The sequence below is a fragment of the Ascaphus truei genome, chromosome 4, assembly GCF_040206685.1.
Source record: "Ascaphus truei isolate aAscTru1 chromosome 4, aAscTru1.hap1, whole genome shotgun sequence".
NCBI classification, from domain to species: Eukaryota; Metazoa; Chordata; class Amphibia; order Anura; family Ascaphidae; genus Ascaphus; species Ascaphus truei.
The window spans coordinates 396,367,373-396,384,553 of NC_134486.1; the positions used below are offsets into that span (position 1 = coordinate 396,367,373).

Below are 17,181 nucleotides of genomic sequence, written 5' to 3' on the forward strand. Positions count from 1 at the left end.
GGAGGCAACGGACCCTTTGCGAAGAAGCACCGGTCACCGCCGTGACCGGAAGGTACAATTGTAAAAGCAAGTGCACCAACACCGGTCATCAGGCGCTGATCCCGCCTTAGGAATAACTTTGTAGTGACACTAGCAAGTGGCTAGCGGACTGAGTATATTACCTAATACCTTACAAGGACAACACTCTATAAGAGCGTGGCGGAGCCACTGTTATACTGGACAAATTCTCTAGGGATGTGGCTGAGCCACGGTAGTATAAGGACTTTAACGTTGTAATATACATATATATGCAAGTTATGTGTGATGTTATATAGAGGATAAGATATGGTTACCTATGCATAGTAAACTTGGTTGCACGCACTGTTGTATGTTTCTTGCCCAGGGCGATCTTACGTAACGGGGATCCTGGGCAAGTGGAGGCGCTGCGCTAGAACCGTTACCCCAGGCTCCCAGCTAGCGGAGGCTCAGATCTCCTGGAGCCGCAGGTTGAGTACAGTACCAGTAGTCCCTTAGTAAGGTGTCAGAAAAAGGGCTACACAAGCTTGAAATGTTTTTGCAAAGGGATTTAACTAAATAACCCACACTTATGAGAAGAATAAACAGAGGCAAAACAGATAGTAATTAACTAAATAATTTGTAATATTGGTGCTTCTTTGTCTATAGAACAATTATTGTTTAAGCCACTTTCAACACTATATATATTTGGACAAAGAGGGTACTCAAAACTTGGTGCAGGTGCTCTTGGGCGTAGGGTGTTGGTCCAGGAAATATGTGGAAATAAGAAAAAAAAAAAAAAGAAAATATAGTGTAATACGTTCAGATGCTTAACACAATTTTTTGATCTTACACTTGGACTACCTTGAGTTTTGTACATGGACCGCAAATAATTCCCGCATTCTCCCTATTCCCTAGTGTTCTCACTAGCTGACCACTTGGCCAAAGGTCAGACAATAGGACACAAAACTAGTAGAATATCCAAATAAAATTATTTATATCCAACCCCTATAACCCCAACAATATAAACATCAGTGCGATCTTCCGGGTGAGGGTTACATTAATACAATTACACTTTTGACAGGGCGCTGTGCAGTTGTGTGTGTGTGTATGTCTCACAGAGTCCCCACGATCCCGTGAGTAAGTGCTAACATGAACATTGGAGCTCTTATAGTCAGTATGGTAGCGTAGCAGGCCTGTCTCATCACAAAGATTTCAGTACCCTTTCCTGTACTGAAGATCCGCTCGGGGAGCCTGTCTGTGGCCTTGTCAGCCTGCTGTTGCTTCTACGTCTCAGGCTGGGGCCGTCCTCTGCAGAGTCTCTCCCTAGCTCCTGTCTGCTTGCTGTCTCAGGCCGTGATTATACCTAAAAATACCGGCAGTGCGAAGCAGTGCGGCTCAAAAACAACATACAAAAAAATAATGAATGTACACATACCTGTAACGCTGTGCGCGCCGCTTGGAGCTTTAGGGCAGCAGATTCCTGAAGAGATTTTCAAAATTGTTTCTGGCACGCGACGGCCGCGTCACGTGAGCGGTCCAGCCAATTAGGGTGAATCGCTTATGGCCACGCCTCCGCCATGCCTTCATGTCTCCTCTGCTTCTCTTCTCTCCTGTCTCCCCTGAATGTTCAAGATGCCCCATGGCGGCAGGGTGAGGGTGACGTCACCAGATCGGGTTGCCACCTGCCGGACACTGGTATAATCAAGGCCTCAGTCTGTGTTGCGGGAGTATGCTTTGATCCCTCTGTGCAGCAGGCTCTGCACACAGCCTCACTGCATAAGCTCCCTGCAGATCTGACCTCTCAACTTTTGCACTTTGCACTCCTGTCCCTTCATTGGCTGTCCTGTCATGTGTACCTATTCCAGCTTCAGGGGCTTCTGGGAGGAGTAGTCCATCTACTGACTCCCTCCCAGCAGTACACACCCAAGAGGAACACAGCCAGGGGGCAGCATGTATAGAAAGCTGTATCATCAGAAATATTTTTGATTCAGAATTTGTGGATCTGTTTGAACAAAATAATTTCTCTCCTACATGCTGCTGCTGCTGTTGTTGTGTCCTATCAAAGGGTTATGTATCCATCATTCTCCCTGCTAACCCTCTATGTATCCATCATTCTCCCTGCTAACCCTCTATATATCCATAATTCTCCCTGCTAACCCTCTATATATCCATCATTCTCACTGCTAACCCTCTATATATCCATCATTCTCACTGCTAACCCTCTATATATCCATCATTCTCACTGCTAACCCTCTATGTATCCATCATTCTCCCTGCTAACCCACTATGTATCCATCATTCTCCCTGCTAAACCTCTATGTATCCATCATTCTCCCTGCTAACCCTGTATATATCCATCATTCTCACTGAAAACCTCTATGTATCCATCATTCTCCCTGCTAAACCTCTATATATCCATCATTCTCACTGCTAACCCTCTATATATCCATCATTCTCACTGCTAACCCTCTATGTATCCATCATTCTCCCTGCTAACCCTCTATGTATCCATCATTCTCCCTGCTAACCCTCTATGTATCCATCATTCTCCCTGCTAACCCTCTATATATCCATAATTCTCCCTGCTAACCCTCTATATATCCATCATTCTCACTGCTAACCCTCTATATATCCATCATTCTCACTGCTAACCCTCTATGTATCCATCATTCTCCCTGCTAACCCTCTATGTATCCATCATTCTCCCTGCTAACCCTCTATGTATCCATCATTCTCCCTGCTTACCCTCTATGTATCCATCATTCTCTCTGCTAACCCACTATGTATCCATCATTCTCCCTGCTAAACCTCTATGTATCCATCATTCTCCCTGCTAACCCTGTATATATCCATCATTCTCACTGCTACCCCTCTATATATCCATAATTCTCCATGCTAAACCTCTATGTCTCAATCATTCTCCCTGCTAACCCTCTATGTATCCGTCATTCTCCCTGAAAACCTCTATGTATCCATCATTCTCCCTGCTAAACCTCTATGTATCCATCATTCTCCCTGCTAAACCTCTATATATCCATCATGCTCCCTGCTAACCCTCTATGTATCCATCATTCTCCCTGCTAACCCTCTATGTATCCATCATTCTCCCTGCTAACCCGCTATGTATCCATCATTCTCCCTGCTAACCCTCTATGTATCCATCATTCTCACTGCTAACCCTCTATATATCCATCATTCTCACTGCTAACCCTCTATGTATCCATCATTCTCCCTGCTAACCCTCTATGTATCCATCATTCTCCCTGCTAACCCTCTATGTATCCATCATTCTCACTGCTAACCCTCTATGTATCCATCATTCTCCCTGCTAAACCTCTATGTATCCATCATTCTCCCTGCTAAACCTCTATATATCCATCATGCTCCCTGCTAACCCTCTATGTATCCATCATTCTCCCTGCTAACCCTCTATGTATCCATCATTCTCCCTGCTAACCCTCTATGTATCCATCATTCTCCCTGCTAACCCTCTATGTATCCATCATTCTCACTGCTAACCCTCTATATATCCATCATTCTCACTGCTAACCCTCTATGTATCCATCATTCTCCCTGCTAACCCTCTATGTATCCATCATTCTCCCTGCTAACCCTCTATGTATCCATCATTCTCACTGCTAACCCTCTATGTATCCATCATTCTCCCTGCTAAACCTCTATGTATCTATCATTCTCCCTGCTAACCCTCTATGTTTCCATCATTCTCCCTGCTAACCCTCTATGTATCCATCATTCTCCCTGCTAAACCTCTATGTATCCATCATTCTCCCTGCTAACCCTCTATGTATCCATCATTCTCACTGCTAACCCTCTAGGTATCCATCATTCTCCCTGCTAACCCTCTATGTATCCATCATTCTCCCTGCTAACCCTCTATGTATCCATCATTCTACCTGCTATCCCTCTATGTATCCATCATTCTCCCTGCTAACCATCTATGTTTCCATCATTCTCCCTGCTAACCCTCTATGTATCCATCATTCTCCCTGCTAACCCTCTATGTATCCATCATTCTCCCTGCTAACCCTCTATGTATCCATCATTCTCCCTGCTATCCCTCTATGTATCCATCATTCTCCCTTCTAACCATCTATGTTTCCATCATTCTCCCTGCTAACCCTCTATGTATCCATCATTCTACCTGCTATCCCTCTATGTATCCATCATTCTCCCTGCTAACCATCTATGTATCCATCATTCTACCTGCTATCCCTCTATGTATCCATCATTCTCCCTGCTAACCATCTATGTTTCCATCATTCTCCCTGCTAACCCTCTATGTATCCATCATTCTCCCTGCTAAACCTCTATGTATCCATCATTCTCTCTCCTAACCCACTATGTATCAATCGTTCTCCCTGCTAACCCTCTATGTATCCATCATTCTCCCTGCTAAACCCTTTTGGGACTTGATCGATATCTTCTGAAGCGATCGTACAGGCTGTTTTACTGGACGAAAATCCCCATTAAAAGGTTTTTTTTGGGCCGAAAACACACCGCACAGCCTGTTAGACAGATATCGAAGTACCCCTATGTATTCATGAGGCTCCCATCTAAACCTGTATGCATTCATTAGATGCCCTGTCGCTCTCTACACACCCATCAAATGTGCTACGTGTTTGAATCTTAGACCTGTGTGTCTCTTACCTGTATCTGCCGAGAAACCATAGAATAATGATCTAAAGGGAAGAGGTCTCCCAGCGCTAGAAGATTTTTTTTTTTTGTCATAGAAACGTTTAGTAAATATGGTTTCTTATCTCCTGGAGCCCGAAAATTAGACTGAAGTTTTTCATAACAGGGACCTAATTGTGCCTGCAAAATTCTATATACAGCTGTGTGTATGTTGCCCGCACTACATAAGAGAAATATTATTGTGTTATTTTGCCATAAGATTGAATAAATACAATTACTAAACTATTTTTTTTTTTAAATGTTCCCCAATCTGCTGGTGTTGGAAGAAAAAGTCAACAGGAAATGCATCTTTTTAAGTTCTAGGAAGAATTTTTATTTTCTTATTCTATAGGTTTCCAAAAGTGTCGTCGACATAGTACTGTTACCCATAATGCTTACCATTTTTTTTATTACACCTGTACAGTTATAGCTTGTGTGTTGCCTACAAATATTGTTATCTCGGAAGGATACTTTCTACGTTCAAACATTACAAAGGGAAAAACAGTCACGGTTTGTTTTTTAAACAATTTTCAAGAACAGCAGATCGACATTTCCATCACAGGGGACCCTTAACTCTTTTATCACAGACTTTCTAGCTAGTTATCTTTATTAAAGATTTTTTTTTTTAAATCAAACATATCAGTGATTAATGGCATTGTACTTTAACGAAGCAGGGATGTTGTTATCTCTTTCTTTAGCATTGGAGACACGCAGTGAGTTTCTGCTGGTCACACCTCACTACATGGGCTGTGGTTATGTCAGAGGTTCCCAACTCCAGTCCTCGAAGACTGAGCCACCCCGTGCTGAAGCAGGGATATCCTGAAAACCTGACCTGTTGGGGGGGTGAGTGGGGTGGTCTTGAGGACTGAAGTTAAGAACCCCTGTGTTATGTGATATAATAAACCATCGTTGGCCTGCTGGGCGAATGTTGACATTGCCAGAATGAGTGCGTTTCCGCTAATGATCCATCAATAAGACATAATAAATCACAAAGTTCAATCAAACGGGATCAATACAAATCTGGGTCACTGCTGTAGTTTTGGTGAATGTTACCGGCTGGAAAATACCAACAAGTCCTTTCTAATTCAAAGCAAAATATAATATTAAAAAAAAAAAACACACATTTGGGGGGGGGGAGGGGGGAAATGGCGTAGGCACTGTTCATATTCAGCAGCCATTATGCCTTTAACTGCAGTGGCTGCAAAATCAGCTGCTTCTATGAGCTTTTCTTCAATGTATTGTGATGCCGCTTCCATACGCCGGAGAAGATAGCTCCATTCAAATGGATGGGCCTAACATCTTCTTGCTTTCCTGAAGCGGCTGTAAGGCATACTGAATAAGGTTCAATGGGGTTATGGACTCGAGCCTTATAATTGCAAAACTGGTTCAAAAACAGCCCATAAAACAACACCATATATTTACCCAAGAAAACCCCATTCGAAATGATTGGATGAATGTAGTGCAAATCCTGTGCCGTTTATTTTTATTTTTTTAATTTTTTGCAGCCGGGAGACTTTAGCAAATAAACCTGTGTAAGAGGAAACGGCGTATATACTTTTTCAATCCCCAATGGCAAGCACATATTTCTGGAGTGATATCGGGTTACAAAGAAAGGCGCAAGAAAAAGGTTATTCTCACGGATAGGGGAGCTGACGGCAGAATAGGAAACAGAAAACAGGAGAGCTATCATAAGTTAACAACATATATGAATATAATTTCAATTACTTAGGGCAGGGGTTCTCCGCTCCAGTCCGCAAGCTCCCCCAACAGGTCAGGTTTTCAGGATATCCCAGGATATCATTCTCCCTGCTAAACATCTGTATACATCATTCTCCCTGCTAACCCCCTATGTATCCATCATTCTCCCTGCTAACCCCCTATGTATCCCTCATTCTCCCTGCTAACCCCCTATGTATCCATCATTTTCCCTGCTAACCCTCTATGTATCCATCATTCTCCCTGCTAACCCCCTATGTATCCATCATTCTCCCTGCTAACCCCCTATGTATCCATCATTCTCCCTGCTAACCCCCTATGTATCCCTCATTCTCCCTGCTAACCCCCTATGTATCCCTCATTCTCCCTGCTAACCCCCTATGTATCCATCATTCTCCCTGCTAACCCCCTATGTATCCATCATTTTCCCTGCTAACCCTCTATGTATCCATCATTCTCCCTGCTAACCCCATATGTATCCATCATTCTCCCTGCTAACCCCCTATGTATCCATCATTCTCCCTGCTAACCCCCTATGTATCCATCATTCTCCCTGCTAACCCCCTATGTATCCATCATTCTCCCTGCTAACCCCCTATGTATCCATCAATCTCCCTGCTAACCCTCTGTGTATCCATCATTCTCCCTGCTAACCCCCTATGTATCCATCATTTTCCCTGCTAACCCTCTGTGTATCCATCATTCTCCCTGCTAACGTTCTATGTATCCATCATTCTCCCTGCTAACCCTCTATGTATCCATCATTCTCCCTGCTAACCCTCTATGTATCCATCATTCTCCCTGCTAACCCCCTATGTATCCATCATTCTCCCTGCTAACCCCCTATGTATCCATCATTCTCCCTTCTAACCCCCTATGTATCCATCATTCTCCCTGCTAACCCCCTATGTATCCATCATTCTCCCTGCTAACCCCCTATGTATCCATCATTCTCCCTGCTAACCCCCTATGTATCCATCATTCTCCCTGCTAACCCTCTGTGTATCCATCATTCTCCCTGCTAACCCCCTATGTATCCATCATTCTCCCTGCTAACCCCCTATGTATCCATCATTCTCCCTGCTAACCCCCTATGTATCCATCATTCTCCCTGCTAACCCCCTATGAATCCATAGAATGTATGAAGCAGGGATATCCTGAAAACCAGACCTGTTGGGGGACTTGCGGACTGGACTTGAGAACACCTGACTTCTGGTTTTGATTGTGTATTTTTCACCTTCAAAATCTAGTCTTCCAAACTTATTGCAATATTTTATTCTCCTTGTGACTCAACTTTGCAGTGTCCGGCAGGCAGTGCAGTTAAATGTTTATGTCGATAAGGAATGTGATCGTTTAAAAAATATATTATACTAATTATGACAGAGAGAGTTAAACCAATCGCTGTGGCTCTTAACCGCAAAGGGGTTAAAAAAAGGTATATTAATAAAAAAATAATGCACATGATCAAATGACGTTTTAAAATACAGGTTATATCTTAAATCACAATTATTTCACTAGTTCAGCAAAATGTTCCCTCTTATTTAACAAAAGTGTGTTCTCCCTACTGTGTGCTGTATGGCCAGTTAAGTTGTGGGCGCATAGGGTGTGTTTTATATAGAAGCCCCTTTGACTTGTTCAATCTTATTAAAACATATTCAGTTTGGATCATATCCTGTAAAGATGGCCATATGTGCCTTAGTAGACATCATTTTGTTTCTTTATCAGTTAAAACAACTAATAGTATGAATGGCCCAAGTTTCAAATCCTTAACATCTGCACATCTATAAAGTGATGGAACTCTTATCTCTGTCTTTCCTTCTGACCAACGGGTGTTCCTGTCGGGTTTATTAAAAGCTCTGGTCCTATTTAGGAAAGTAGAAGTCATTTTCTTTTGTGATTGTAGTTTTTGGCCAGAAGATTTTTGGAGAAATATTGCAAAGATTGAGAGCCCATATCTGCATGTCTTCTATTGGTCCCCAAACTAACTTCATTCACCCCATTGTCATGTCGTGCAATGGTTACGCTGAAGAAAAGGATTGTGGGTAGTGACATGCAAAATGAGCACAGTGGGAGAAATATTGCATTTGTTTTGCCTACTCGGCCCTGATCAGTGCAATTTGGGCCCTACTGCCGCATTCTTGTCTCAGTTGGGCATGACAGCAGTGGATCTGCTATAATCCATGATATCTGTTATTGTGCTCTTTAGATTTAGGCTTTCGGGCTCCAGTTTGCACCACTTCAAAAGATATCTTAAATTGTACAACAACATCTTAAAACCATAGAACGGTGGCTACCTGGCAGGCCATTTTCAATTGATTGTAACTGAACCAAGGACAGGGGCTTTAAACAATTGTTTCCATGGACAGGAGCTTTAAACCATTATTACAGAGGACAGGTGCTTTAAACCATTTGCTAACAGGTGGGCCTACAGTGCACTGTGTTGCATTACCCTCTGGCAGCCGAAGGGTTAAGTATTGCTGTGTAGCTGCAGCATCTGGACTACCCCCATCTCTGAGTTAAAAAAAAAAAGCACAGTGGCCTGGTGGCAGAAAAACAAACCTGCAACAGATTTTAAAACCCCATATATTTCCTGTGTTTTTTTTTTTTTTTTTTTTTACACCAGTTTTGTGTAAAAAAGGACCTCTTCTCTTAACCTCCAACCACTAGAAGTGGAGTAGTGGAACCCCTTCATTATTTAAAGTGTACTCAATGTGCAGCGCTCTAGAAATGGATCCCATCCAACTGGGGATTACAGATGGAACAATAAAAAAAGGCCATGCTTAGATGTGCAAATGTTGCCAGCATAGACGACTCTCAGCAGTGAAGAGCACACAGTATCCTCCTCTCCTCTTGGTACGTCACAAAGATAAACACACATTTTATTCTCTTGTGCCTTCATAGTCATGTTCTAGAATGCTCTGGTTGGTAAATTCTACAACCACATCTGCAAAGTTTCCACCCATGCAGGAAATTGAATCTGAGTCTTTTACATATGACCAGTGGTTGCATGGAGCTAGTCTCTCCATATCTCTCATAGTTGGAAACCTCTTCCGTTCATTCGTAAAATGTTGGTGAGGATGAGTCTTCATTGAGTAGCCGAAATTCTGTTCCAGCCACACGTCTTCCCATCCCTTTTAGAGTGAATCCAGACCTTAAATTATTTACTGTATTGTTTTTATGTTAGTTCTGCTTTTATTTCTTCAAATTTAAAAAAAATTCTAGGATCTCAAGTCTATTGAAAGCTAGCAATGTTTTCTTTCTTTAGTGACATCTCCAGGGAAGAAAGGAGTTTGTTAAGTACAATGACCACATCCTTGGTCAGTAAGGCAAATGTTCACGTGAAGTAAGGAGGTGGCGGATGTGACTTGCACTGGTTGTGCGGTGGCTTTAAGCTATGACCAGGCTGTTCCAGGGCTCATGTTTGGAGCTGGCTTGTGAAGGCGTGTTGATGGCAGAGTGGTGGCTCTGAGGGGAGAGTTTTAGGCCTGTCATGGGGAGAATAGAAGATCCATGGCCTATAATGGTAGATACCGAGGATGCCTAAAACAGACAAACAGCAAAGCAAATGTGTGAAATGTAGGTATAGAAATAGCCAAAACATGAAATAAGAAAAACACAATGATATCTTTAGAAAGCAAGGCCGACGACTTAACTCCAGATAAGCAAAGATAAAATACCCATGTGTTGTATTATTCTGTCGATTCACAGATTCCAGGGGGAGCATAGAGGAAAAAACACAAAAGCACAGAAAATCTAAGTGCAGGAGAAACGCACTTAGATTTTCTGTGCTTTTGTGTTTTTTCCTCTATGCTCCCCCTGGAATCTGTGAATATACTGCAACATTTTGGGACAAGTGAAGACAAATCCCACCAGAGGGTTTGAGCAGGGGGTTAAAATGTAATATTTATTTCATCACTATTTTGGTTTTCACAATTTTTCACGTTTATGTGCAATATATTGTATGTGCACTTTATATTAATTTTATTTAGAGTGTTATATTCACTTCACTGAATTTATAGTGATCACCTGTTAAGTTTTTTGCGCCTACGTATCACTTTCTACCGGTAATTTGTATTATTCTGTCAACGCAGACTTTACACAGGTCCCCAAACCGTGGTTCATTCAAGTCTTCGTTACGTCATACGGTGGTTGGGCTGCCAACAAGGATTCTGGGTAGTGACATGCAAATTAGCACTTAGTAGGCATACCACTTTTAGATTCCTATCTACTTTGTGGATTATCTGCAACTTTTGCTTACTGCATCAAACGGCTTCTATAACTAAGCGTGGGACAACGACGATGCAGTGTCAGTGGGCCAGCTCAAAGACGCCGTGTCATCCTTTTGGACTCACCGATTTGATCTTGGCTACTGATTCTTCATTGCGAAGCTGGTAGCAGTTACAAACCAGACGCATCAGATAAAAAAAAAATGAACAGACTGAAGGCCATATTTAATAAGCGGTGCTAAGCCTAGGGAACCCTTAGGCGCAGCACCCTTTAGTATTTCCAGAACTAAGTGGGGAACGTGGTCCTTATCTGCTGTCAAGTTTCTGCATGTACAATTTTTGCCAACCCCAGTATAATTATACTTTGGAAGCATACTAGATTAAATGCATGGATCTCCTTGATAAAGCACCCAATAGGTGCGAAACGCATAGGACGGTTCTCGTTCCTCCTTTGTGGTGATGTATCAACATTAAAATAAATATATTTTTTACTATGACTTTGCCTGGCTCCCTTGGCTGTTCGCGGCTATTTTTGCACCTTACATCTAAATGCATGGAGCACATTTGTTGGGATAGATGGAAGGAGGGCAATTGCATTATCATCATTACCCATCTATAGCTGGATAATCTGAGGTACAGGAACTGCCTCAGCCGGACTGGGTGTAACCGGCAGAGGGTGGCGTTGAACCCCAATAGTCCATCATGCCCCCTTTTTACATTGGTTTAATTACAATAGTAAAACATTAACAATATAAATAAAAGTCAGGACCGTATTAAAGAAAATAAATAATCACTTTACAAAAACATCCCTAGATAGGCTCAAATCCTCTAGAAAGAGTTGTTGGCACATAATCCTAAAATAATTTTGTAATGGAATTGTTAGTTTAATGTTTTTATAGGATACTAAATAATGTTTAACTACTTTATTGTTTCATTTAAACCAGGAATGGCCAACTCCAGTTCTCAAGGGCTACCAACAGGTCAGGTTTTTCAGGATATTCCTACTTCAGCACAGGCGGCTCAATCAGTGGATCAGTCTTTGACTGAGTGAGCCATTTGTGCTGAAGCAGGGACTGGTTGAGCCACCGGTGCTGATGCAGGAACTGATTGAGCCTCCTGTGCTGAAGCAGGGATATCCTGAAAACCTGACCTGTTATCTCCTGTTCCCAGGTAGAAGCACGGGAATCTGCCTGCTGCCCAGGACACACACAAGTTAGGGCAATGAGTTGCATGCCTCTCTGGCAGAGAAGGGGTTGACATTAACAGGCTTCCCTGCACTAAAGCCCAGTGCAACTACGTTCCAAGGACACCTCTAGAACCTAAGCTGGTGGTATTATTCAGAGCACCGACCCCCCGCTCCGGGAGCTCCCTTACCGCACCTGGGATATGCAGCTGGAATGTTCGTATGAAAGTCCTGGCTCGATCTTTATGGGGCGCATCTCCTCTGCCGCAGCGGAGTTTGTAGAGCTGGTGGTGGGAGTGAGCCTGTCGCTACAACTTGGTCCTAGGAGAAAATGGACGTTAAAGCTCTCATTGGATATAACTGAACACGGGCAACATGTGTTTTATTATTAATAATACTATTATTATTTTATGTGAACAATATAAACCATTGGTGAACCTATCTGAACATGGCCCTGGAGAGATGTACATGCACTGTAATACTTTGCAGGAGGCTCGCGGTGCGCATGCGTACAAAGTGAGCACATGTATTTGACAAACAATCAAAGTTTCGGTCCCATCTTGCACCTTCATTGCACCTTCATTGTATACTGTGATAACGTTTAGGGAAGGGGTGCTCAACACCAGTCCTCAAGACCCCCCCACCCCCCCAACAGGTCAGGTTTTGAGGATATCCCTGCTTCAGCACAGGTGGCTCAATCAGTCCCTTTGAGCCACCTGTTCTGGAGCAGGGATAACCTGAAAACCTGACCTGTTGGGGGGGGGGGGGGGGGGTGAGGACAGGAGCAGAGAACCCCTGGTTTAGAGTCCAACGAGAGTTTATTTATAGGCGTGCTGTAGTAGTGTGTATGGACGTTCAGAAACCTCACAGGTCGAGGGGTCGAAGTGGTACTAGGGGGTACAGAGTAACACTACTTTTCAATTTACAACCCTCAGTATAACTCATTTCTTACGGACTGACTAATGGTTCCACTTGAAGAAAAATAGATTTTTTTAAGGAAGCCTTTCTCCTTTTTTTTTTACTTTGTAAGAATAAATAATGCATTCATCTTTCTAAAATACAGGCAAAATAGGCTTTTGCCTGCGTTAATAAACAAATATTTACAAATTATTGGATTGACTGATACAGAATCAGCAAGTCCCCTGTAGAAAGTGCATTGCCTTGGTACACAACAAGCTAATCAATGTTTTATATTTTATATACTGATGTGAAAATATAAAGTGCTGAAGTGTTAAGTGAATAAAAATCAATATTTAGAATACAAACATGTGGTGTTGTTGGCTCTTGTTTAACTTGCTGTGGGAGGTATGAATCTCTGTTTACTTTGCAGAGAATGATAAATTCTATTAAACCTTAAATAGTATACGATTAAAATTCAGATGCATCATAAGATGATATCAAAATGCAGCATATTGAACAATGGTTACAGTAAATATCAACTATAGCAGTTAGTTTGCATATAAGTACTTTATACCAATTTGGCATGCATATCCTTCAGTTGTAATGCTGGTCTCAGGGTTACTAATATATTGTTAATCAGACAACAATGAATACTCTAAACTGTCAGATAAATGGTGTTTATCAAACAGCGCATCTCCAACGTAACTGCCTAATTTTACTTTAAACTTACTTATGATGTATCTTAGAGCCTGAAACGCGTAGGAGGTTGTGTTTTTTTGTATTTTGTTTATCCTTTTTTCATTTTTATGTAGTCTAATAAACGTTTTTATTCCCTGACATCTGGTGAGCTGATGGTGCTTTTTGGACGCTGCAGTCTTTCGCCAATCCTCACCTTTTTCCTATACACACACTGCACTGGTTGGGTGGCCAGGTGTCCAGTATTGAACGAAACTGTTTTGTATTTGAACACACTGTCCAGTAAGAAATGATAGGTAATACTGGACATGTATGTGTCCGGTATTACTTCTCAGGACATAGTAACCTGAGAGGCTTTGGGGGGCCACGTGATTTCCCCGAGCAGGGCTTTTGCTAAGGGGCTGGGCAGCTTCCTCCATCCTGATTGGCTGCTGCTGGCTAATGCAGACAATCAGGAGGAGGTGTCAGAAGCCTGGGGGTGAGGCCAAGGAGATGAGGAAACAACATGGAGCGGAGAGAGATGAGAAGGGTGTGTGTGTGTCACCTTTCACCAATGTCCAGTATTTTTGGAGACGCCACCTGGCAACCCTACTCAGCACCACTATTGTTTAAGACACTTCAACCACCACACAGGTCTCTTCTTTAAGGAGTAGACCTCCCATAAAGAAAAGACGTGTCAGGTGAGGTTAGGAAGGTCCTGTACACTGTCAGTTCAAATATGAACTATCATGTTGGTCTCTTAAAAGATATCACAACCCACAATACATCTTGGATTATGAAACCATAAAGTTGACAATGTAAAAGAGTCAAGGAAGAAATTCTAACTCTGCACTGTTCCACGGGGCATTTTTATGACACAGAAAGTCATTTGTTCTACCGATTTCATTTACATTTAACAAGTGACAATATTACTTCATCTTAACCACAGTGCATTGCAGACCTCTTGGCAGGAAAGTGGTTAAAAACAGGTGTGCACAGACAGATATGATGGTAAGAAAGAAATCTATGTCTGTGCAGCCTCCTGATAATTCTCAACCAGGGTGGCGTGATATCTTGGTGCGTCCACGACCATCAGCCAGATATATGGCACACGTGTATGGAGCAAGACAAGGACTTAGGGCACGCCAAAATGCCTCTTTACGGTTAGAAATAAGAAGAAAAGGGAAACGTAGCAGTTACATTTACAATATAAATGGAACAAAATATTTATAACAATGATTAAATATTAGACATATGCAAAACTTTTGCTAGAGGCCGCAAACCGGGGGAAATGTGTGTTTTTTTCAGCCGTGAAATTGTGACCTAGAAACAGCGGGCAAGCGATTCACTGATCATTCAGTCCCTGTGCATCGCAACTCTGCGTGATAGGCTAATTTGAGACATTGTCTAAAGTCACTAGATATGGTTAATGGGGAGACTATAAATGTGGCACACACCCTGTTTCACGCACTGGTGATATTTCGCTGAAAACTCGCAGAACCCTAAGACTACTTTTGTAATATTCGGAGCGCGTGGAGACGCGGCGAAACGTTTCTCAAAGGAACAAAACGGAAAATCGAAAAATGCTGAACATGTTGTGACTTCAGCTTGGACAGTGTCGCACGTCTGTGCATAGCTCTTCCATGGGAACACATTGGATTAAAAGGAATAAGGGTGGCGCATTAAATTAAAATAAGCTATGGGTGTCGCCATGGAGGACTGCTAATGTATAGCAAGCAGCTCGGGAATTTCCTAACACAGAAGACAAAAGGATTTCTATATTTATACGTGTAAATACACAGCCTGTTGGGGGAACACCTTTCAGTGTCAACATTCAAATTGCCCCATTAACCCCCCTGAGCAGCTTAAGACCACTCTTTAAAGATGCAATCCAAGCGGGCAAGTGTATTTAATTTTTTTTTAAATTTAGAATTGAAGCAGGGGGTCTCCGGAGCTGAACCCCGTTTATTTCAGCTCTGGGGACCCCCTGCTTCAAGAGATACTCACCTCCTCAGGGGGTGCAAGTAGCTGCTCTGGCTCGGGTAGCAGGGATCACGTAATGGCCGCTTTTCAAAGCTCCTGCGCGCCCTGCGGACCAATAGGAAGCCGTGATGTCATCCGGTGCAGCTTCCTTTTGGGTCACGTGACACGGGAGCTTAAAAAAGCGGAGAGATAGCGGCACTCCCTACAGAGGAAAGTATCTCCAGAAGCAGGGGGCCCCCGGAGCTGAAATTAACAGGGTTCAGCTGCAGTGACCCCCCCGCTTGAAATATATATATATATATACACCATTATTAGTTGTGAGACACCTGTCCTGATCTTGGTCTATTGCAATTACTGTATAATGTATTTGTTAGTGCTGCCGCCCAGTGGTAAGATCTGGTACGCTCCATTATTTGACAATTCCAAACCAGTGACCTACAGTATCCATCAACTTCTCCTGGCTGCAAAACTGGAGCAGAAAATATTACCCGAGTGAATAAAAAAATAACAGTCCTCCTGAGAGCCATGTTTTCTGTCGCTGTGCAATCTTCCTGCAATAATGTTACCCCAACAGACTTTGACAAATAGCATATAATGATTACACAAAACAGGACAATATAAGTATAATATAAAATATGAAAATGTATTTATTTTCTCATGATTTTGTTTTTTTTAACCGAACACCATTATTTTTTACAATATCCAGTTTAGGTATAGGTAATAACATCGATAATAACCCCAAAGTCAGTTTTGAGTCATTTAAGCACAGAAAAAGCACAATCGTGGGGCCCGTTGTGTATTGGCTACGTCAGGAGTGGCCAACTTCAGTCCTCAAGTTCCACCAGCTGTCAGGTTTTACGGCTGTCCCTGCTTCAGCACACGTAGCAGACTGAGCCACTGATTCAGCCACCTGTGCTGAAGCAGGGATAGCCTTACAACCTGGCCTGTGGCCCATGAGGACTGACGTTGGCCACACCTGATCTGTCGGGGGCCCTTGAGGACTGGAGTTGGCCGCCCCCTGGCTACGTGATGGGTTTCCAGCTCGTATTCTAGGGGAGATCGCGTTCTGTTCTCCTGCGGAACATTAAACGAGGTCTGTCCAGAAGACACGTGAGATCAGGACTTGTGGTAGTTCCCTTCTCTTCTGCCCTTTATTTGGTGCCTTATTGCGGGTTAACCCCGTCAGTGCCCCTCTGAGGGCATGGTTTATTGTTCCTACCTGTCGGTGTCTTGGACTTGCAGAGGTTCTTAGGTTTGCGTTTCCTTGTCTGGATTCCATCCTTCTTCATCGCTAGAGGTCTGGGGACCTGCAATGTAGGTGTGAAAACCAGGTTAACATCGCCGTTTATAACAGGCTAGACATTAGGGATATCCCTGCGTCAGCACAGACGGCTCAATCAGTGGCTCAGTCGAAGATCCACCTGTGCTGAAGCAGGGATATCCTGCAACCCTGACCTGTTGGTGGCCCTTGAGGACTGCAGTTGGCCACCCCTGCTCTAGGTCATTATGATTGAGCACCTGTGCTGAAGCAGGGATATCCTTAAAACCTGACCTGCTGGTGGCCCTTGAGGACTGGAGTTGGCCACTCCTGGTTTATGACACGCAGTTCCACTTACTCGGCTCAAAACTATTGTGCACAAATTGCACGTACTTTCCCTCTGTAAGCCGATCCCACCCTACATTATAGTTTTCTATTTTGGATACGAGTATTTCTAAGAAGATGGGGGGAAAGAAAAATAGGGGTTCTCTAACAAAGTCAGACTTCATAAAACCGCTGCAAAAAAACAAAAAACAGCGCATGCTTCCAAT

At 42.9% G+C, this 17,181-nt stretch overlaps 1 protein-coding gene across 2 annotated transcripts in view; it reads right to left on the reverse strand.

Annotated features, from left to right (window-relative positions):
- Positions 1–4,997: 4,997 nt before the first annotated feature.
- The window catches only part of GATA4 (GATA binding protein 4), a 59,515-nt gene continuing 47,331 nt past the window's right edge, over positions 4,998–17,181 (reverse strand). For both annotated transcript variants that reach the window (XM_075598608.1, XM_075598606.1), the window contains 3 exons: positions 16,592–16,679; positions 12,011–12,135; positions 4,998–9,945 (listed from right to left, as the gene is read on the reverse strand). In XM_075598608.1, coding sequence (XP_075454723.1) covers positions 9,793–9,945; positions 12,011–12,135; positions 16,592–16,679 — 366 coding nt within the window. In that variant the 3' untranslated portion in view covers positions 4,998–9,792. The remainder of the gene's footprint in view (positions 9,946–12,010; positions 12,136–16,591; positions 16,680–17,181) is intronic.